This window comes from Biomphalaria glabrata, chromosome 3 (assembly GCF_947242115.1).
Source record: "Biomphalaria glabrata chromosome 3, xgBioGlab47.1, whole genome shotgun sequence".
Lineage (NCBI taxonomy): Eukaryota > Metazoa > Mollusca > Gastropoda > Planorbidae > Biomphalaria > Biomphalaria glabrata.
The window spans coordinates 34,778,471-34,803,040 of NC_074713.1; the positions used below are offsets into that span (position 1 = coordinate 34,778,471).

The window sequence follows — 24,570 nt, forward strand, 5'->3', positions numbered from 1 at the left end:
TATTTTATCCAATGATTTGTTTTTGCTTGCCTACATATTTTATGAGGGTAAGGGAAACACCCCTAGTGACTAGGGCCTAGGGCCTAAGCCTAATGATTCTAAATTAGAATTTTAGATCATTCATTTATCATTAGATTCATTTGATATCTATATAGATCTATATCTATATCTTGACTTTCTTGACTCTAGATCTAGAGTCTAGATAAATCTAGATCTACTATAGTCTCTTCTAGATCTTTAATAAATAGTTAATAAAGTTAATACTAGACAACTAAGAAATAGTAATACTAGATATCTAGTAATAGTTATTATAGTATAATTTATAGTTACTAGATACTAAGATAGATCTAGTAACTAGTTAGTAATAGACCAATCCAATAGAAGGATAGTGTAATAAGTAATGAGTATACTATAATACTAGTATAGACTTATAGAGTATACTAGTATAGCCAGTATAGGTAATTGAGTATAGACTATAGTAATACTATTAGTATATTACTAGTATAATACTATTAGTCTATTAGTATAGACTAGTTACTAAGTTAGATAGTTACAGTAAGTAGGGCCGTAGCCTACGGCGTAGGCCTACACTCCTACACTACACTGACTACAGTAACTTGAGTAACACTAACAGTAGTAGTAACAGTATAGTCAGTATAGAATAAATTCAATAATTAATAGATCTAGATGATACTCAACTCAGACTGAGTATATAATTATAATACGGTCACTCAGTGAGTATATTCACTACTTAGACTTAGACTTGTAACTTGTTAAACTACTACTACTAGGTCTAGTACTACTAGATCTACTACTAGATTCTAGTTACTAGTAAAAGACTAGTACTAGCTAGATTCTAGATCTAGTACTACTTACCTACTACTATACTGGTCTATAGTCTATACTGACTATAGGATAGTGATAGTACTACACTTAACACTAGTTACTAGTATATACACTGCAGAGATAGTGACTAGGTCAGTAGATGAGTAGAGATACTTTAGATTAAGTTTAGATTTTAGATAGATATCTATTAGTAGTACTATTACTAGTATTAGTTTAGATCTAGAATCTAGATCTATTATTTTATTATTTCTATACTATAGACTATAGTCTTTAACTAGTGAAAGATATATGAAGATATTTAGAATAAGACCAGAAAAAATGACAAGATCTAGATTATATAGAATCTAGATCTAGATAATTAAAAATTACTCTTATATTATATAAATTATAATACAGAATCTGTATTACAGATGTTACTTCAAAAAAGATGACTACGTATTCCATGCTCTAATAGCACTAGGGAAGAAGGAGTATTTGTAAAAATTTGTCCTAGCATATGGGATGAGGAATGTGCCTTTATCTTTGTGTCTTTCTGAGTATTTTATTAAATTTTGTTATTGTATTTTTAAGATTATGGTTCAGTGTTTTTTGTATAATTGATACTTTACTTTTGAGTCTTCTATCCTGAAGGCTTTCTAAATTTAGTGATTAACTAAAGGTGTTACTCTAGTCAAATGTGAATATTCGTTTGTTGTTTCTTTTAATAAATCCTTTAAAAATGCTTTCTTGTTTGATTTTTTTTTATAGCTTCATCGATATGGCGATTCCATGACAGTTTTTCATTTATTAAATTATAACATCTAGGTATTTTGCATTTTTAGTTAGTTACTGGTTTATCTAGTTAGAGTAGGCTCTCATTCTAGGACTAGAGTAGACTAAAACACTAACTTTCACTAAAACTCCTAGTCCTACGTTGTGTCATATGTAGTTGTAGATCTAGATTATATCTAGATCTAATTGTTAAAATTACATTGTATATCTATCAGTTTTTATTCTATCATCTACTATCAACTATCATCTAGAATAGATCTATCTAGATTAGATATATAACTATAATCTAGACTCATTCTATACTCTAAATTAGTCTAATCTAGCTAGATCTAGGACATGTCTACTTGAAGTAGATAGTAGATTAGAGACTAGACTAGATTCTATATTTACTTAAAACTTATAATTATACTATACTCTATAGACAGTATAGATCTAGAATTGAATAGTACAGATTCAGATCTAGATGAGGATTTTTTTCAAACAAATCGAAGCATGCTACATTCGATCCTTGCATTGATGTTTTTCATTGCTTCTTGTAATTCTTGTGATTTGTTTATATTATTATATTTGTTGAGTTCCCATGACATTTGGAGACTCATTCAGTACCAAACATTGAAATTCAGACCAACATACTTAACATAAGTCTAGATCTAATAGCAAACTTGAAGTACCAGCTGAGCAGACACCACAAATATTTTTCAAAGAGATATTTTACTTTTCTAAAAATGAACCTAATTTCTTTTATACATCACATGCAGTTCTAGTAACATTGCAAAAGAGAAACTCATCTTTAAAATCATCATCATTTCTTTACCCTAACTTTACATCTAAATTACTGGATAACCTTCTGGCAAAGCTCAGATGTTTTCTATCAAAATAATGTTATAAATAGTTTTTTTTTTGTTTCATAGATTCAGCTTGTCGCAATTTGTTACAAATGACACTTTGGGGTTTTTGAATTCCTGCTTAAATTATTGAAGTTAAACCATACCGTAAAAAAGTAGAAATTATAATTTGTTTTCTTTATAATGTTCTTTTGATTGAAATCCATGTTAATGGTTTATTCCAGTGTTCTCTTTAATGAAAATAGATCTATCACCTTCAATAACATGGACTATTAAACGATGCCATTTATTAATTATAAACGAAACAGCTTTTCAATAATTTCAGGACATCATCATAGAAACAATATCTCTATGATTCTGAAAAGGCATCACGTTATGTTCTGCACTAATTTACATTAATTTAAACTATTAAAATATTTATGCAGCAATAATTAAAATGTTCGAAGATTGATTCATCTGCAATATCTTTCCTCGAATGACTATAATAAAATTGTAACTTTCCATGGAAAAACATTTATACTTTTATTGGCCTTAGACGACCCCTGGCTAATCATCAGTCGACCCCCCAAAGTGGTCCGACCCACAGTTTGAGAACCCCTCCCTTAAAGGGTGACTTTCAGGATATGATTGTCCTCCATTCGGATGACATGACAAAGCCAGCACAAGTGGCATTATTTGAAGATTGTAAAGATGCTGGGAAGACTTGTTCGAGAGAGTATCTCAGAAATAGACACTCATTCTTGTCATGTGATTTTCACATGCATTTACCTTGCCACTCATGATGTAAAGCTTTATATATCTTTTCATCTTTCTATGGTAAGAAAGTCTTAATATTTAAAGTAGAAGATATCAAATATTTATTTTCCATTGCAGTAAACAACAGTGAAAAGCCTTACATTTTTGCACTTTAGGCTAATGCCAGACAGACGACGGAGGACAAGACCCCAAAATGGAGGACGTGGCCTCCTTCTGCCGGACGTCTGGTAACCCAATACTACATCTATATAGATAATTTATATATATATTTATATAGCTCTATCTACTCATCTAGATCTAAGTACTAGACTAGACCTAGTTGCTCCATTACTATTTTTAATTTACATAAATGATTTACCAAATTGCATTATTTCAGGAACAAAAGTCAGTTTATTTACAGGTGATAGCATAGAAAACAATAAAAACACTGAACCATAATCTTCAAATACAATAACAGAATCTAATAAAATACTTAGAAAGACACAAAGATAAAGGCACATTCCTCGTTCCATATGCTAGGACAAAGTGTACAAATGCTCCTTCTTCCCTAGTGCTATTAGAGCATGGAATGGGTTGCCTGAGCTAGCCTGGAAAACCAGTGACTTAGCAGAATTTAGGTCATTGGTTAATATGCATGACACATAGGACATAATCTTCTTCTTTTTTTAAGTAACGTCTGAATTATATAAGATTGAATTAATCTTGCTTGATTGGAACTTTTTAAAATTCACTTCTTAATACCCTTTTTTAAAATTTCCATTAGTATTATAAGATACATTTTCTTTTTTTTTACAGACACAAAGATGGACCATTAGTAACTTGATTCAGAAAATAGACATTGGAAATTTTAAAGTCCAAAATGAAGATATTAAATGAAAAAGGCCTTTCACATTTTGCCAAATCTGGATCACCAGCTGATAAAGAGGGTTACTTATTGAAGAAAGGAGAACTGAATAAAGGTTTTCAGAAGAGATGGTTTATCCTGAAAGGGAACTTGTTGTTTTACTATGAACACAAAGGAGACAGGGAACCTCTTGGGGTTATTATTCTTGAAGGTCATACAATAGAGTTGGCAGAAGATACTGACACTTTCACATTTATGATCAATTTTATGGGTTCTGGCTCACGTTGTTATTTTCTCAGTGCTAACTCTCAGGAGTCCATGGAGTCTTGGATGAAAGCCTTATCATGTGCTGGCTATGAGTACATCAAGCTGATGGTTTCAGAGCTTCAGAACAAGCTTGAGGAAGCTACTTCTAGCTCTGAAGCCAGCATCATCCACAGTGCAGATAGGGATAGCAAAATTTTGGATAGCATGTACCATCCAGATGGCAGGTCATTATCATGTGTGGAAACTAAAACTAAAAATTCAGTTCAGAAACGAGTCTCTTTGCCCATGAGCAGCAAACACAGAGTGAATCCTTTCAATAATGTGGACTTCAGTGGAGAGTATGGCCCAGGTGATGCCTTTCATCTAGTGTCAGTATCAACTGTCTCAACAGTAGAGATAGTGACATGGTCTTTGCTTGGTGTAAACACTTTTCCAGAAATGCATGAGTATGTGAAACATCAGATTGAAGATTTTCAAAATAATATACCTGATAGTGAAGAGAATTTGTGATGTTAGCCAGGAGCTCATGGTGAAGAGAATAGCATACTAAACTGTGCTAGAATTATTTATTGACTAAATGTATTGAGTGATACAACAGGGATGGTTTTATTACATGTCTTTGTATGTATTTAGAACAACTTTCCAATTTAAGGAACTTGTTCTAGTTATAATATTCTTTGAGCTTATTTTGAAGCTCATGCAACATTTTAATGATTTGTACATTTGCAAACATTACCTTAATGATTTCTATTTCTATATTGTCAGCGTTTGATTGTGGATCAACTGTAGCTTTTTTCATGTAACATTCAAGATAGCCGAACATTGAACATATTGAAGGGATTCTTCTATTATCCACCTATTTGCTACTGAGTCAAATGTTCTTGTACAGTCTATGTAACGTAGAAATAGCCTAAGCTACTAAAATTATATACACTTTTTTAAAAACTGTTTTGAGTGTGTGTGTCTATAAATGAATGTTAGCTAGACAACCTTGCCAGATTTCTACACATAAGACACCAGTATTTTTCTGTTTATATTGTAGTTCTTAAATAAATATACTCCAACTAGCCAGTATTCAATTATCTTTTATACAATTTTGATTCTACTTGCAATTATAGTAATATTAAAATATTATAGCCTACTAATGCTGTCTGATTGTGTATGTGTTTTTATAATATTTTTGAATTAGACCAAAAAGAAAAAATGTGCACAAGTTGTACTTTGATTCAAGGAAGCAGCATACTAGAACTGCCATAATAGTAAAAGTAAAGCATATTCTTTGAGTTTGAACACTTAGAAACAGTTCAGCTATGCTGTGCATATTTTTTCCCATCTAATACATTTGAAGTCAATGTGTGCTAGGGAGTCACTTACACCTGTTTGTCACTTTCCTTTGCATCCCATATGTATGTACTACATCTTTTGTCAGAGTTCCTCAGCTGTCTCTGTCAAAAGCTGGCTTCTAGGAGTTCTCTTTGTCGGTGTAGTAGCTATGTAAAAGACAGAAATACATGGTAAATAGATCTGCCACATTGTCAATGCACTGTACACATTCACTGGTATTATGTGTCTTTGATCTTCAAAGCTATTTATTAGTTAAGTTACACATTGTAATTTGTTACTAGTTTTATTTCATTGAATACATTTTTTTTCTATGATTTTCTTTTTTGTCTAAGAAAAATGCATAATTAATTTTGAATGTACTAGATCTAAGCGTTGATTTTTATATTTGTTTTTAACAATAATTTATGTAATACTTTTTTATGTACTAATTGTCTAGTCGGAATTCACCCACAGGCTTATGTAAAATAATAGAATGTTTGATGTGTTAATAATGTTTAAAAAGTGTTATCATACAAATTCATTTTTTTTTTAAAATGGAACAACAACAACAAAATTATGAACAACTTAAAAACATACTCCATTGAAATTTAATGCAAATAATTATTTTCTAAAATTTTTAATATGGATGCCTTGCTAAATTTTTAATGCAGTTTCTGATAATGATTTGTATTAGAAATATTTGAAAGCATCCTAAAGATAATTATATTTTGTTAATCCTTCATGTTTTTATCCATTTTATATGTAAACAATTTTTTTTTATAAATTAATAATGCAAAAATAATTTTAATATGGTCTACAAAGTAAAATAGTTTTGTCTTTTTTCTAAATACACTTTTATGTAGCTATAACATGATTGATTTAATTACTGTATTATGGATGAAATAATTTAGCTGTTTTAGCTTTAACTATTTTGATATGTGATAGTAACTCGAGCTTTTTAAGGATTATAAACTCATGTGTGACTAGTGATTCTATTTTTTAAATTAGTCATTCATTCTTGCATATCTTTATCTACCAATTTACTTTATCTGCACTTCTGCCATTTGATTTGTTTTATAGAAAGAGCCATTTCAGTTAGTACCAACTGCTGTCTCTCTAGCAATAAATGATAAGTTCAAACAAAAAGATTAAAGGGCTGACATTAGAACAGCTTGAAAGAAAACTTACTATTCACCTATCAAACAGTAAAAGTATGGTAGCTGCTATGTTTTAGTAAATTTAGTAAAAAGAAATTCTTTTAACTGGATTTTTTAATTCAAATTCCTGTTCCTGTCAAACAGACATATGTTGTGCTTAAAGATAAAATCTTAACATTTGAAAGTCCTACAAATAAAAACAGAAGTTTTGTGTAATGTTGAATTATTATTATTCATTTGGGTTAATAATTTTACTACAATATGTGTTTTCATTGGTTTGATGAGTGACATAACATTCAACATTTTCTGTACTAGAAACATTGTAAAGAAAAAGGTCTTTTAATTAAAATTTTTTGTCTAGTTATACCTTTTTTAAATTTACTAAAGAGCTTCATAGATTGATAAATATGTTTAAATAGTCTAAATAATGTTTGAAATTTGATTTTTGTTTCTTAAAAAGTCAAGTTCCCATTTAAGACCTTGTGAATGTAGAGGTCATCTGTTTCTGTGGCCTATGGTTAATATTTTTTAACAAGTGTGTCATGTGGCCAGCACTTTCCCCAACTGATGTCATGTACCCATTAGAACTTGGTGGACTAAATCAGTCTTCACCAGGATTTACCGCTCAGCCACCGCACCATCCTTTTTTTTTTATATGAAACCTTAAAAGTTGGTTCATTTGCATCATAGCCACCTCTGTACTAAATGATATTTGTTATACATGTCATTGAATGTTTTTCTTTAACCTATTGCCTTAATTGACAGATATTTACACCATAGTTTTTGACTTGATCATTTTTTTGAGCTGCACCTTCCACTTCCCCTGACAGTAACTTTGCATAGAATACAATGCAACAGATATACATTCAAATGTGTAGAAGTAGTCATCATTCTATAAATAGACACATTTGTGTAATCTTAATATTTGCATACAATGTAGTTCTTGTTCTCAAGTCCAAAACAAATGTTCCAATGTTTTCCAAAGTACTGCTAATTAAAAATGTGATTTGTAAACTGAATGATATTAACACATTGAAGTGATGCAATAAAAATCCAGTGTGAGTCCAAATAATACACATTTTTGTTTTCAATCTCACAATTTGTGCTGTTGATTTTTTCCTGCCATTACAAAACAAGTTTTTAGAAATGTACATCAATATTAAAAGGTGAAAAAGGATTTCAGCACAATCTAATGTATACATACATACATACATACATACATACATACATACATACATATATACATACATACAAATTGAATGAACTAGAGAAATAGTTTGAGCTTATTTTATTCAACATACACATGCATTAATAAGACTTTATTTTATAAAAACTAAAATTTAATACAAATGTGCATAGCACACATAGATATTGGAGGGAATGTTTACAAAACTATTTGAACAGTATCTTTACATTGTAGTCCATTCACTTTGTCTTATTGAATGAACTGATTACATAACATTATCCAGTAATGAGAAGAGAATGAAATATCACAATATACAAATCACTATGATCCAAAGTGAACATTGGAATGATGAGTTTCTCATTGTTCTGAGAGTTATTAGGCATTTGAAAATTTAAATATAACAGGTTCATTCTTCTAGGTCATTAGTAGTGTGAAGTTTGGTTCATCAGATGGGGAGAGAACAGTTTAATTTAGGACATGAGAAACCATTCTTCATTTGACACAGGCTAAGAAACACCTGTGCTTAATTTACTAAGGAATACTGTCACTCCCAAGAAAATATCCCTGGGTTAGAATTTAAGAATTGGGTTCACAGCAAGATGGCTTCCATTCAACAACTTTATCCCAAAACCTTATCTCTTATAAAATAGGAAAAGGTGATAAGAGGATATAAACAACTCTACTTGTACATGTCAGCGATGTGCAGATAATCCATCTACTCTCAGCTTACTGGTCCTGAAGACTTAGCCTATTGGTACTGAATACTAAGCTTATTGGTCTTGAATATCTTTTTGAAGTTCACCCATATACAAGTAGTATTTTTGATTCATATTTTTACAAAAAAATTAACAAAATTATTTGTAAACCTAACTGCATGCAAAGTTAGGTTATACAATGTAATGATCTTAAAGTGATTTACTTATTTGACTCATGTAAAACAAAAAAATGTTCTGGCAACAATAGTTCAACATGAAAATAAAATTGTTCTATTTCAAACCCCAATAAGCTGAAGTACTTTGTCACATCATTATGAGCATATCAAACCAATTTGTGAGTCCAAAAATGAGCCTTGTGTTGTTTATTTCCTACACATTTTTTGTCATCTGTCCTTGGTAGAAGAATAAATTCATTAATTCTCTCAAAATGTCTCTCTAAGATGTGGACATGTCTGTAGTAGTGAACATATCTTTTCTTATCTATTTAGTAGAGGCCTGAAACAAAACCTTCCTGAATTATTACAGAGTAACCAAGTGTAACAATAATTAGGTGAATTTAAAAAAAAACTTTCCTCTTAAAAGTGAATTCTACTATTAAAACAAACAAGTGAGACTCAATTCTTTTCTGTACAATGAGCTCAGAGTTTGTAAACTTATAATAAGCTTTATTTTAAAGTACTGATGCTCTTGAACATCTATGGCTGGGCAATGCAGCAAGAAAAAAAAAGCCTTTCTAACTCGTAGTTGCTAAGAACTTACTAAAAGAAAATTGACTTTGGTGGTTAGTCATCATCTGATCAATAAATAAATAACCCTCAGAGTTTTACCAGCCACCTTTCAATGAATGTTTTAGTGGGAAGAAATATCTTTTGAATAGGAAATGGTATTTACACATCTTGATGTTGAGACTTGCATTAAATCAATGTTGAACTTTCCTATGATGTCAGTTAAGTTTGTACACTTTTTAGTTGGTGCTAAACTATATATTTGTACAACAATAAAAAAAAAAAAAATGTCTAAAAAGATTCAAGAAGAATGCACATGGATAAAACAACAAGCCTAAAATAGTAAGGCACACACCCTCTTAAAAGAAATTTTTTTTCTCCGAAGACCCTTAGCATGAAGTGAGCAGGGCAGTCCTCCAGAAATGTTGTTGGTATTATGACATAGTGACCAGGGTAAAGCTCAAACCGTCCGCTGACCTCTCTGTAGTTTATGAAAGTATTTGTTTTGGCGAAATCTGGATTGTACCGAAAGAACTGAAGAGGCAGCTTGTAAATTCTTTCTGAAGACTAGAAACATATTAAGAAAGAGTTTTACATAACTGTCTGTGTATGGGTGTTTCTGAGAATAGGTTTTACCTTTAATTAAAATCACATTTTTACTATTGAATTTTAAGGTTCATGCTATGTGATGCAGAAATTCAAGAATACATTGTCTTCCTTTTAGTTTAGAAACTATCCATTGACCACCCAGTTTAAGAGTATTATTTCAAAACTTGACTCAAATCTTCTTTTAAATTAGAAAAAAAAAGACACATAATTATCATTAATTGTATAAGCATATCCATATCCACCACTCTTCTAATGAATTTCTCTCTATAAACAAAAGAAAATTCTGCTATACAAATGAAAAACAAATTTAGAGAAAATAATCTTTATGATGAGTGGAGAAATAAGTGTTTAGGTTCTTCTTTAATTAAATCTTCAGACACCCAGAAAAGCAATTAAATAGGAAGTTAAAACATTTGAACACTGCCTGTAGTTTTAAAGTCAAAAGTTTCAGAACTCGGCGTGTGTGTAGCCCAAGACAAAATGAACTGGTATTCTATTGTTGATGTCTCATCAGAGGCGTGTGTGTAGCCCAAGACAAAATGAACTGGTATTCTATTGTTGATGTCTCATCAGAGGCGTGTGTGTAGCCCAAGACAAAATGAACTGGTATTCTATTGTTGATGTCTCATCAGAGGCGTGTGTGTAGCCCAAGACAAAATGAACTGGTATTCTATTGTTGATGTCTCATCAGAGGCGTGTGTGTAGCCCAAGACAAAATGAACTGGTATTCTATTGTTGATGTCTCATCAGAGGCGTGTGTGTAGCCCAAGACAAAATGAACTGGTATTCTATTGTTGATGTCTCATTAGAGGCGTGTGTGTAGCCCAAGACAAAATGAACTGGTATTCTATTGTTGATGTCTCATCAGAGGCGTGTGTGTAGCCCAAGACAAAATGAACTGGTATTCTATTGTTGATGTCTCATCAGAGGCGTGTGTGTAGCCCAAGACAAAATGAACTGGTATTCTATTGTTGATGTCTCATCAGAGGCGTGTGTGTAGCCCAAGACAAAATGAACTGGTATTCTATTGTTGATGTCTCATCAGAGGCGTGTGTGTAGCCCAAGACAAAATGAACTGGTATTCTATTGTTGATGTCTCATCAGAGGCGTGTGTGTAGCCCAAGACAAAATGAACTGGTATTCTATTGTTGATGTCTCATCAGAGGCGTGTGTGTAGCCCAAGACAAAATGAACTGGTATTCTATTGTTGATGTCTCATCAGAGGCGTGTGTGTAGCCCAAGACAAAATGAACTGGTATTCTATTGTTGATGTCTCATCAGAGGCGTGTGTGTAGCCCAAGACAAAATGAACTGGTATTCTATTGTTGATGTCTCATCAGAGGCGTAGCTGGGGGGGGGGGGGAAAGAATTTGAAAATCCCCCTAGGCATGAGGAAGGGGGGCCTGAGATGAGTGTTAACAATTTTTTTTTACATTAAATATTAGATATTACACCATTATCTCATGTCATCATGTTAAATGTCAAAGAGGTCAATCCAATCGGGCCCCCAAATGATGGCAATTCCCTACCTAGGCCACTGTGCCTCATGTAATTACTTAGTATTGTGAGTCAATGATAACATGAATTTTATTAGTGTAATCCAATAACAGTAAGGGAAACAACAAAAAAAAAAAAACTGTCAGGTAATTTTCTTTACTGCTGCTTTTAATTATAATGGTCTATGATATTGCCATGCACTATTTCTAAAGAGTTTACTAGGTTTTGAAATAAAACTCAACAATTCAGAAGATTTCCCACTAAACTATTATATTCCCAAATTTATAATTCAATACAGTTTTTTTGAAAAAAAAAGTTACTTCATAAATAAAAAATCCAATTTGGTAGCTAGAAACTTTGACATTATGTGATGTTTGTCTGTGTTCTTGCATGAGTGCAATGACTATGTTACATTTGCCTTCACTCTCTGCATCATCCACTTCTATGTTAAAACTATCTGTGGAGCAGAATTACATCTCTACTTGAATTCAAAGCATCACTTCTTTACAAGTCATTTGAAATATTACATTATTACTTTGACATTTCTTCAAGATTGATGAGTTAAGTTGCTAATGAATACAAATAGAATAAAGTAAAAAAAAATATTTAAACATTTAACCCATCATGTTGAATGAAAGATTTGTGCAAATGAAATTTCCATAAATTAATATTTAAATATGAAAGGAACAAACCTTTTACAGAAGAGATAGTCACTCACCAGATTCAAGTATAGTTAGAAGATACTGGTCATTTGTAATAAACTTGACCAAATTATTCCTTGATCCACCAGCAGTTTTACCCAGAACCCATTCACCTTTAATTATCTCCATGTGACCTCGAAAAATAATAAACATTTTTGAAACACATTAAAGGTCGTAATGAATTGAAAACATGAAAATATGTCAACAAACATTGTGCACTATACATTTGTAAACAATCTTAAATATATGAATGTAAACATCAAATATTTCATAGAAATATTTTTTTTCTGAAGAAGTCCATTATTTGTTATATGAAGAAGTCCACTATTTGTTATATGAAGAAGTCCATTATTTGTTAGATGAAGAAGTCCACTATTTGTTGTATGAAGAAGTCCACTATTTGTTGTATGAAGAAGTCCACTATTTGTTGTATGAAGAAGTCCACTATTTGTTATATGAAGAAGTCCATTATTTGTTAGATGAAGAAGTCCACTATTTGTTGTATGAAGAAGTCCACTATTTGTTGTATGAAGAAGTCCACTATTTATTGTATGAAGAAGTCCACTGTTTGTTCTATGAAGAAGTCCACTATTTGTTATATGAAGAAGTCCACTATTTGTTGTATGAAGAAGTCCACTATTTGTTGTATGAAGAAGTCCACTATTTGTTCTATGAAGAAGTCCACTATTTGTTCTATGAAGAAGTCCACTATTTGTTCTATGAAGAAGTCCACTATTTGTTCTATGAAGAAGTCCACTATTTGTTATATGAAGAAGTCCACTATTTGTTGTATGAAGAAGTCCACTATTTGTTATATGAAGAAATCCACTATTTGTTATATGAAGAAGACTTAAACAAAAAATGTAAGAGATATGAAAATCTCTCAATTAGTTTTGAATTTTATCTTTGAAACCAAATAAAATGTTAGTTTTGCATTAACTCACCAATTTCATCTGGTTCTCCATCACCATCAAGATCTGGAGTCAAGTGACAAATAGTTACTTCTCCAAACTGGCGGAGAAAGTCACGGTAAGACATCCAGAACTCCCCTATCTCTCTTAAGTTCAGCATTCTTTCTCTTAAGTCTTCCTCCACCCACTGCCAGTTGGCATCCCTAGTTTTCAGGATTACAAAGAAATTTTGTTCTATATTGCTATTTAAATAAATTAAGTGTTGTTTTTTTTCTTTAAAATATTTATATAAAGAAAATTACTATAATTGCTATTCTATTTATAAAGGATGTAATGCTGAATCTAGTACTGTAATGCCTATTTTCAAATTTGTGTCATTTATTTTTTTTATTAAAACTAGGAAAAAAAATTGATAAGAGAATGTCAATCACTTTGATAAAACTTCAGTAAAAAAGATCAAAGTCTTGATTTACAAAACAAACTATACAAAATGATTACTTTTCATTCCAAGAACCTTTCCACTTTGTGCCATCCCCCCATGGATTCTTAATACACAAAAGTTTTTCATATCCCATTTTGTGAGCAAGCTGCAATAGAAACAGAACAGGCTCATTTCTAATTACATTGGATGTATTATTAATATTAAAAAAAAGATAATATCTGATTTTGTTGTGAGAAACAAATAATGTTACCATAACAGCATCAGTGATGGTATATGCATGGCCAGGGACAAGACCATTGGCATCAGCTACATTGGACAATCTCCAGTCTCCCTGTTGGAAAGGTAAAAATGAGAGTTAATAAATAATGAACCAATCAGATATTGAGGTCAAGTTAAAAAAGTCCCTGATGTCAGTTCTAGAAAACAAGAGAAAGATTCTGGAAAAGACAAAAAAAAAAGAATAGATTTGCTTAGTCAATAGCAGTAGAAAAGTGAGTTCAGTTGAATCTTATTGATATTATTCTTGTGTTTTGTATTTAAAGTGAAAACTCATTTATTATTGTGGATTTATGAAGGAGTATTGAATATATATTATTAGTGTATATGTGTTTAAAGGCATTTCATTAAAGCGGTAAATATATATTGGAGTTTCTACAGTGCATTACTAATTCATTAATCAATTGTGTATGTTTGTGTCATTGAAAAAAATAAACAATAAGTAATTAAGAGTTGTACATATAACACAATCCTTTAGTAAACATAATAAAACAATAACTTTAAACTTTTACCTTTCTTGAACAAGCCACAAACCCTCCAGCCTTGTTTGCCCTGTAAATCAGTTTATAAATCATTGGGCTGTATTCATTTAGCTCATATCTTTCAGCTACTCCACCAGTCAGGTCAACAAAAGCATCCTTAGTGATACCTCCACCCAATGCTTCATAACAGCCATGAAGCCTTGTCAAGGGCAAAGAGAAACAGGTAGATTAACCTCAAATTTTTAATCATACTGTTACTAAAAATATATTTTAAAATGTTAGAACATTTAGCAACAGAACAGCTAAAAAATAATTCATATAAAATTTTAAAAACTTTATTACTATCCAATTTACTTTGTATGAAAAAAAAATATGATCCATTATTTGACCAATAACCTACTTTGCATAAGCTTTTTCAATGAGAGCCACCCAAAACTCTGTGGGACTAGTACAACGCCCATAGATTAACTTTCCATTGACAACTGGCAGCCGATCATCTATCAACACCTGTATCCAGTTACCAAATCTCCAAAAACGAAAGCGTACAACACCACGATATGATGGCCCATAAAGAACTTGATTTTTAGGAACAACCTAACATATGAACAATACATCTTGTTAAATATAAAATATGATCAAATTTAGATATAAGAAATGTGAAACATTAGAAAAACTTTGAACATTACTGTCATCATCCAGAAAAAAAAAAGCATTCTGGATGTGTATAGCATGTCTACTCATGATAAAATATAGTGACAGTTTTAATATTCTAGGGGAACATCCTGGCAACTCATTGAATGAATCTGAAGTGTGTAAAATATATCTTAAATATGATTAGCAGCAATGGGATAGAAAAATACTAAAAAAAATAGAGAAGCCTCAACAAGGGCACAAACCCTGAACCCTTGACTCAACAACAGTACTTAGCATTGTAGCAGTAACCTACTAAATAACATGTGCTATGTGAAACTGGTTGGTTTATCAGGCAAATAACCAGGATTGAAAGATTTCTTAATGTAAATCTCTCTGGTTACAGAACTTAGTACTGATTGAAAGTTGTCTAAATGTAAATATCACTGGTCACATAACTACTGATGGAAAGATTTCTTATTGGGAATCTCTTTGGTCACATAGCTTTAACAAGTTTCAATTTTTCCCTGCCAGATTCATGCCATGAGCAATGTTGTCATTTACTTTGTTTCAATTTCCTTGACTATTTCTCTTATTTTATGGTCTTCTAGTACTGCTGTTTTATGTTTCATTATTAATTTTATTTCAGCACATAGCTTCAAAATGTTTTTTTTTTTAAATCAATAGACTAAAGATCATTTCTAACTAATTCATAGAAATGTGAATTACTTGAAAGGAAAAAACTTTTTTTCTTAATTAGTAAACTTTTTAAACACCATATTGTACTGAGTTATTTCACTAATCCCAAGTTTTATATTGACTTAGAACAAAAAAAGTAATGCTGTACAACTTTGTATCCTTGATGTTCATTAGGCATTGAACTGAACATTTCAATTGAATTCTGTCAACACTCCTCTCTAATAAGAAAATAAAATGTATTCTTTTCCTTTCCCTCTCTTTGCTCTTATTGTTTATTTCTTAACAATAACTGTTTATGAATTCAAGAAAGCATCAGAAACCCAGAATCAGTTTCATTATTTATCACACCTTTATTCTTTATCACTACCTGAGTTTCTATCTGCTGTTGTAACCAGTCTGTCATGATGATTTGGTATTTGTACCTGAGTTTCTATCTGCTGTTGTAACCAGTCTGTCATGATGATTTGGTATTTGTACCTGAGTTTCTATCTGCTGTTGTAACCAGTCTGTCATGATGATTTGGTATTTGTACCTGAGTTTCTATCTGCTGTTGTAACCAGTCTGTCATGATGATTTGGTATTTGTACCTGAGTTTCTATCTGCTGTTGTAATTAGTCTGTCATGATGATTTGGTATTTGTACCTGAGTTTCTATCTGCTGTTGTAACCAGGCTGTCATGATGATTTGGTATTTGTACCTGAGTTTCTATCTGCTGTTGTAACCAGTCTGTCATGATGATTTGGTATTTGTACCTGAGTTTCTATCTGCTGTTGTAACCAGTCTGTCATGATGATTTGGTATTTGTACCTGAGTTTCTATCTGCTGTTGTAACCAGTCTGTCATGATGATTTGGTATTTGTACCTGAGTTTCTATCTGCTGTTGTAACCAGTCTGTCATGATGATTTGGTATTTGTACCTGAGTTTCTATCTGCTGTTGTAACCAGTCTGTCATGATGATTTGGTATTTGTACCTGAGTTTCTATCTGCTGTTGTAACCAGTCTGTCATGATGATTTGGTATTTGTACCTGAGTTTCTATCTGCTGTTGTAACCAGTCTGTCATGATGATTTGGTATTTGTACCTGAGTTTCTATCTGCTGTTGTAACCAGTCTGTCATGATGATTTGGTATTTGTACCTGAGTTTCTATCTGCTGTTGTAATTAGTCTGTCATGATGATTTGGTATTTGTACCTGAGTTTCTATCTGCTGTTGTAACCAGTCTGTCATGATGATTTGGTATTTGTACCTGAGTTTCTATCTGCTGTTGTAATTAGTCTGTCATGATGATTTGGTATTTGTACCTGAGTTTCTATCTGCTGTTGTAACCAGTCTGTCATGATGATTTGGTATTTGTACCTGAGTTTCTATCTGCTGTTGTAACCAGTCTGTCATGATGATTTGGTATTTGTACCTGAGTTTCTATCTGCTGTTGTAACCAGTCTGTCATGATGATTTGGTATTTGTACCTGAGTTTCTATCTGCTGTTGTAATTAGTCTGTCATGATGATTTGGTATTTGTACCTGAGTTTCTATCTGCTGTTGTAACCAGTCTGTCATGATGATTTGGTATTTGTACCTGAGTTTCTATCTGCTGTTGTAATTAGTCTGTCATGATGATTTGGTATTTGTACCTGAGTTTCTATCTGCTGTTGTAACCAGTCTGTCATGATGATTTGGTATTTGTACCTGAGTTTCTATCTGCTGTTGTAACCAGTCTGTCATGATGATTTGGTATTTGTACCTGAGTTTCTATCTGCTGTTGTAACCAGTCTGTCATGATGATTTGGTATTTGTACCTGAGTTTCTATCTGCTGTTGTAACCAGTCTGTCATGATGATTTGGTATTTGTACCTGAGTTTCTATCTGCTGTTGTAACCAGTCTGTCATGATGATTTGGTATTTGTACCTGAGTTTCTATCTGCTGTTGTAACCAGTCTGTCATGATGATTTGGTATTTGTACCTGAGTTTCTATCTGCTGTTGTAACCAGTCTGTCATGATGATTTGGTATTTGTACCTGAGTTTCTATCTGCTGTTGTAACCAGTCTGTCATGATGATTTGGTATTTGTACCTGAGTTTCTATCTGCTGTTGTAATTAGTCTGTCATGATGATTTGGTATTTGTACCTGAGTTTCTATCTGCTGTTGTAACCAGTCTGTCATGATGATTTGGTATTTGTACCTGAGTTTCTATCTGCTGTTGTAATTAGTCTGTCATGATGATTTGGTATTTGTACCTGAGTTTCTATCTGCTGTTGTAACCAGTCTGTCATGATGATTTGGTATTTGTACCTGAGTTTCTATCTGCTGTTGTAACCAGTCTGTCATGATGATTTGGTATTTGTACCTGAGTTTCTATCTGCTGTTGTAACCAGTCTGTCATGATGATTTGGTATTTGTACCTGAGTTTCTATCTGCTGTTGTAACCAGTCTGTCATGATGATTTGGTATTTGTACCTGAGTTTCTATCTGCTAGTTTAACCAGTCTGTCATGATGATTTGGTATTTGTACCTGAGTTTCTTTCAAGTAGTCTAATGTCTAATTGGTATGTCATGATTTGGTACTTGTACCCAAGTTTGAAAAATGCTCAATTAGACAAAACTTGTTTAATTTTTTTTGTACTTTTCAATAAATTTTTTTGGTTGACATTTTTAAATTCAGTTTTGTTGAAATGAAGTATGAAAAAAATGAGAAGATTGTGGCTATTAATTAGGAAGCTAGTTTGTTAGAGTCAAGTTAGCACAACTGACAGAAAATAAAATCTAAAACTAATGATCAGTTATCTAGCTTCAAAGTAATAAAGAAAATTGGGGCCTCAAAAATAGAAAATATCATCATCCAAATCTAATTATAGCAGCAGGAAAGTCATTGGAATAATTTAAAACTAAGATTCTACACACTATGAAGGTACAAATTTAAAATAAAAATATCTTAAAGGCTATTTATAAGAAATTTATAATGACTAAAATCTTTGATTTTATATTTATGGTAGTTAATTTTAAATCTTTTAAAGCCTTTCTTCTTATAACATTCATTTTATATTTTCAAAGGCAACCATTAAAAACGTGTGTGTGTTTAATGTCACGTGCTGACTGAGATAAGTGGCGAGCATTGCTTTATGGGCATAATTATTTACCTACTTTATTCACCAATCTCTTCTTCTTAGAGATGGCAGCACAGCATGACAAGAACCAGCAGTCTCCCAGAATACCTTGCATAATATCATTGCTGCTGACTGAGTAGCTGACAAGTTCAGGAACAGTTCCATCTTCCACTAATTGCTAAATGAGCCACAAGACTAATGATAAACATTTTATGCTGTTCTAACAATCTTCTTTTATTGAAATCAATCATTGTTAAATAAGAGAATCGTGCATTATTTTAATTCCTATAATATTAATGTAGTATTTAGATTGCATTACCCTGCATATGTCCCTAATATTAATGTTAGTACAATACTAGTTACTTTCTCTGTTATAGTTGTGTAAAGTTATATTGTTCACTGAGTTCTCTTTAAATGGATTAAAAATGAAGGAATATAGACTAGATCAGCCATAACAATGCTTGTAAATCATTCAAATTAAATGGATAATAATGATGGTAACCTAGTTGTTGTTTTTTATATAAACATTTAGAAACTTATTAACCTGTGGTTAATTTGCCATCAAGGTGATGAATATTTTAAGATAATGCATCTATTTTAAATAATTCTTTTACATTCAAATGCATAGATGTATTAAATAAAAAGTACATTTTGAAAAATTAAGTATGTTTAAATTCTATTTTATATGGAGATGTTTTACCAGAAAAAAAAAGATGTGTATGGATAATAATACTAGAAGACTTACAACTTACATATGGTCTCATCCACTGTATAAGATTACCAGAAGGCAACACAGGCTTGAAAAACAAAGAATTTACATCAGCTGGAAAATCCAAGTCTTCAAAAAGATAGCCAGGCGGTATGGAGTTGACAAACTCATTAAACTCTTGATCAAACTAGTCATGTAGTCAAAGTTAATTGAGAAAAAAAATTTTGTTTGAAAATAAAGATAAATGAAATTTTGAAATACTTTGAATCTGTCCTTTCAATGTCTTAGCATCTATTTTGATTGAGAAAAAAAAATCAATACTCTAAGTCACATATTTTCAAAATTTAGGATTGGTTACAGACATATTCTTTAAATAAGAACCTTAGAGATATTAATTCTTCTTGTCTACTGAAATATTGATAATTGTTTATATTCAACTTCTTTTTTTTTTTTAGATATATGTTTAATCCTAAATTCAAATTTCTCTTTTCTATTATGTGTCAGGAGAGTCTATGTTTCACATACATTATATCATAATGGTGTACATTTTCTGAATGATGTATTTAGAGACTTGAATAATATAGATAATTTAAGATGGATTTATAATTATCAAATGCTTTAAAAGCTAAAAAAAGAAAATTGTATTGAAAACCTTGATTGGTGCAACAGATTTATTAATTTTGATATTATTTTATATATGAAAATGTTTTCTATTATAGTTAGACTTCAATATTTTATAAAGTCAAACATTTATGAAACTAAAATGAATGTTAAGAACTTACAACATTAAGCAGCTCTTAAGAAGTGATAATTTAATATGAATCATCATGCAGGCTTACATTATAGATACAAAATACTACATAATTTTTTTTAAAAATATGATGTAGATTATTTTAAGTAAAGGGAAGACTTTAATAGCTAGATCTGTAATAAAAAAACTTCTTACCGACATGCCTAACATTTTGTCAGTAAAAACACTTGATTCTGTGTAGCACTCACTGTTCCGTTGAAATCCACCTTGGTACTGATATTTTGTATTTGTTTTTTCATCATATTGTCGTTTGTTTTTATCCGCCTCTTTAATGTGTAAGTGATTGTCTCCAGTGATTTTTGTTTGCAATCCAGTTGACATATCTGGCGGTGGTAGGTTGTGCTGTATAGGCCTATTATCTTTGTTTCCGCTAAGTTTATCCTTGAAATAAACATTGGAGCTAATAGAACATCCCATCTTTTTCTTATTCGGAGCATTTTAATTTTTTCGCTATTTTTCAAGATCCAGATGAGAATCTAGATCATAATACATGTCAATTATAATAATGCAATACTTTGAATATGCATGCTGTTAAATCTAAAACAAGATCTACATCTATGTTAATAGGCTACAATTAATTAACTCTTATATATGAGTAGATAAATAAATCTAGATCTAGTATACTGTATAGATTTAGAAATTAATGGGCTGGCAACAAAAGCGATTGTTTACATGTTACTAGAGAAAATCGTTTACATTAAAGATACTAAAATATATCTCATTAGAACTCATATATAGGTCAGTGCTAGCAGGAATATAAATAAATAAAATAGGGCCGAGCTCCAGCTAGATCCAGAGATAATAAAAAAAGAAAAACTTTAAAAATACTTTTTTTTTAAAAAAGACAATAGGCTTACCTTCTTTTTGCCCCTTATTGAGCGATTGTTTTTCTCTTAATTAATTAATAAATGTTAGATTTAAAAACATTTTTTTACCCTGCCCACTTCCTCCTTCTCCCCGAGAAAGAAAATCTTGGTTAAAGCAAAAGTATAGATCTATAGATCTACCTTTTAATATTCCAATGATAAACAATTTAGATCTAGACTTAGAAGACAATGTGCACACTTTTCCAGAACATTAATTTATTAAACCATGAAACCCAAAATAAAAATCTTACTCGTCTGGAACAAATGCAACCTAACACAACTAGGCTACACCAAGCTGCATTAAACTTTCAACAAACATTCTTATCAGAAAGAGACATTAACCAACCAGTTGATGACCTCTGGAATTTCATAAACAACTATCTTAAAAACATTATAGAAAACTATATACCAACTAAATACACAAAATAAATAAATAAATGCTGTTTTAATAATAGATTAAAGTATTGATTACGTCATGCAATCAGTCATGCATATTAGGCCTAACCAATGACTTAAATTCAGCCAAGTCACTGGTTTTTCTGGCTAGCTCAGGCAACCCATTCCATGCTCTAATAGCAACTATAAAAACACGAGGAGAACAAACAGTTGTCTCAATTATGTTTGAAGATGAAATTTGCTTTAGTTTGTATATTGTGGAGTCAAACTCCCCTTTGAGGTTGAGGCCCTGAACAGACGCATTGTATGCAGTGCAGTAAATCCGCCTTCAGTGAAGCATAACAATTATGGTGCTACTCGATGCACTCAGTAACAAAAAATAGTGAGTTATATTATGCAATGACAAAGGGGCAAAAGGAAATGAAAGAATATAAGAGAGGTACAAGAGAGAGAGAGAGAGAGAGGGGGGGGGGGAGAGGGTGAGAGAGAGAGAGAGCTTAAAGACAGGCTAAAGAACAGAGAGCGCGAAAGGGAACAGTTGTCTGACCGAAGAAAATCAAGTCTCTATTCGTATACGTTTACCCGTTGGTTTGATTCTGTGCTGACCTTATTTTGCCTTACATCTTGATATTCAGATTTGTCTTTGTTGTACACACTTTCTTTAAGCCCAGTTTCTTGCCTGTTTCTGGTATCATGGCCTGAAATTTTGTCTTGTCTCAATCTAGTGTCCCGTCCCGGAGAGATGTCTTGTTTTTGTCTTATGTCTTTTCCAGGGCCAGTAATAGAGTTTTCGTGGCCAGGAGTTCTCTGTAGACTGTGTAAACTGTCAGCAGTGGCCTGCGCTGTGGCCGCGTTCTTTAGCCGCACTGGTAAACATGATATACCTCTGTGTGGGGCGAGGGGACTTGGCTGGGGCGAGGCGTGCTGGTTGGTTTCAGGCAAAGTATGGCGTCGGGCATCATTTCCTGGCGCAACATTATCCTGGGTTGGAACAGTCGGTTCCTTACGTGGCAGATGGCGGGCTTGTTGGGCTGAGTCTAGTGGTTGGACGTCTCGAGGGCCCTTCTTCTGTTCATGGTCATTGACATGGGTCTTCGTCTGAGAAGCCTCTTCGTTGGTTGGGGACTGGGGCAGTTTCGATCTCAACACGCAACAACCCGTTGCCGGATCACAATAGTACAAGTCCTTTTTACTCACCGGACGCTGACTCTGTGCATTGCTAACACCACCGGGTGGCTCTACTTTCTTTTCTTCTTTCCCCCGCTCTGGCTTGCTGCTCTCTCCAGTTTGTTTTTCGTTACCCGGATGTACGGCATTTCCCTCTTGTTCCGAAGTCTTCTTTCGTTTCTCTTTCTTGACGTTTGTTACTATATCCTCTTCTGCTGAGTCTTTCATTACACTGACTGGGCTGTTCACTGGGGCATCCTGTGGCGGAGACGAATCCGTGCCATTCTTCTTGTCTGAGTTCTGCGGGCTGTGCAGACTGGACCCACAGCCCATAGTTTAAATAGCAGTCCTTCAGTAGGCCTCATTAAGAGGAAACATTTGACCTAAAGCAGATTACAAAGAGAATACTATTGCACATATTTATCAATTGTTTTTGTTTGTGACTTCCGCAGGAAGTTTCATTCATGTTTTTAAGAAACCATAAAGATCAAAATCAAGTATTTGCTCCCAATATAGTTTGAGCACAAAAGAATGACAGAATCAAAAGTAAAGAATAATTAAACTATTCTCATATCTACACTATAACATTCTTGGTCCTGGAATTCTAATCACTAACTATCCCACATGCCGTAAACGACTAAATACGAAAATTTAACTTATTCTTTCTGAACATTAAGCCTAGGACAACTAAGTCATTTCAAGATCCAAACTGAAGCCTAGGACAACTAAGCCATTTCAAGATCTAACTGAAGCCTAGGACAACTAAGCCATTTCAAGATCCAACTGAAGCCTAGGACAACTAAGTCATTTCAAGATCCAAACTGAAGCCTAGGACAACTAAGCCATTTCAAGATCCAAACTGAAGCCTAGGACAACTAAGCCATTTCAAGATCTAACTGAAGCCTAGGACAACTAAACCATTTCAAGATCCAAACTGAAGCCTAGGACAACTAAGCCATTTCAAGATCCAAACTGAAGCCTAGGACAACTAAGCCATTTCAAGATCCAAACTGAAGCCTAGGACAACTAAGCCATTTCAAGATCCAAACTGAAGCCTAGGACAACTAAGCCATTTCAAGATCCAAACTGAAGTCTAGGACAACTAAGCCATTTCAAGATCCAAACTGAAACCTAGGACAACTAAGCCATTTCAAGATCCAAACTGAAGCCTAGGACAACTAAGCCATTTCAAGATCCAAACTGAAGCCTAGGACAACTAAGCCATTTCAAGATCCAAACTGAAGCCTAGGACAACTAAGCCATTTCAAGATCCAAACTGAAGCCTAGGACAACTAAACCATTTCAAGATCCAAACTGAAGTCTAGGACAACTAAGCCATTTCAAGATCCAAACTGAAGCCTAGGACAACTAAGCCATTTCAAGATCCAAACTGAAGTCTAGGACAACTAAGCCATTTCAAGATCCAAACTGAAGCCTAGGACAACTAAGCCATTTCAAGATCCAAACTGAAGCCTAGGACAACTAAGCCATTTCAAGATCCAAACTGAAGCCTAGGACAACTAAGCCATTTCAAGATCCAAACTGAAGCCTAGGACAACTAAGCCATTTCAAGATCCAACTGAAGTCTAGGACAACTAAGCCATTTCAAGATCCAAACTGAAGTCTAGGACAACTAAGCCATTTCAAGATCCAAACTGAAGCCTAGGACAACTAAGCCATATCAAGATCCAAACTGAAGCCTAGGACAACTAAACCATTTCAAGATCCAACTGAAGTCTAGGACAACTAAACCATTTCAAGATCCAAACTGAAGCCTAGGACAACTAAACCATATCAAGATCCAAACTGAAGCCACAGACACATTTTAATGTCT

The 24,570-nt window shown here is 32.7% G+C and overlaps 2 protein-coding genes across 7 annotated transcripts; one reads left to right on the forward strand and one right to left on the reverse strand.

Moving 5' to 3' along the window:
• Position 1: 1 nt before the first annotated feature.
• On the forward strand, positions 2-7,881 carry LOC106057022 (sesquipedalian-1-like). 5 transcript variants are annotated; one of them, XM_056024702.1, is made up of 4 exons: positions 547-734; positions 1,594-1,650; positions 3,336-3,445; positions 4,014-7,881. In XM_056024702.1, the coding sequence occupies exon 4, from the start codon at positions 4,078-4,080 to the stop codon at positions 4,837-4,839; it is 762 nt and encodes a 253-aa protein (XP_055880677.1). In that variant the 5' UTR covers positions 547-734; positions 1,594-1,650; positions 3,336-3,445; positions 4,014-4,077; the 3' UTR covers positions 4,840-7,881. The 5 variants fall into 5 exon arrangements, with proteins under 5 accessions (XP_013069498.1, XP_055880677.1, XP_013069497.1 ...); XM_013214044.2 differs by lacking the exons at positions 547-734; positions 1,594-1,650 and adding an exon at positions 2-47; XM_013214043.2 differs by lacking the exon at positions 1,594-1,650.
• Positions 7,882-8,082: 201 nt separating this feature from the next.
• LOC106057024 (calpain-B-like) lies at positions 8,083-23,182 on the reverse strand. Of its 2 annotated transcripts, none has more exons than XM_056024698.1 (13): positions 22,176-23,182; positions 20,443-20,688; positions 19,540-19,683; positions 18,825-18,965; positions 14,755-14,948; positions 14,385-14,553; positions 13,847-13,927; positions 13,653-13,741; positions 13,188-13,357; positions 12,261-12,377; positions 11,863-11,999; positions 9,792-10,003; positions 8,083-9,206 (listed from the first exon to the last, which is right to left on the reverse strand). In XM_056024698.1, the coding sequence occupies exons 1-13, from the start codon at positions 23,067-23,069 to the stop codon at positions 9,188-9,190; spliced, it is 2,613 nt and encodes an 870-aa protein (XP_055880673.1). In that variant the 5' UTR covers positions 23,070-23,182; the 3' UTR covers positions 8,083-9,187. The 2 variants fall into 2 exon arrangements, with proteins under 2 accessions (XP_055880673.1, XP_055880674.1); XM_056024699.1 differs by having other exon boundaries at positions 22,767-23,179.
• Positions 23,183-24,570: the final 1,388 nt, after the last annotated feature.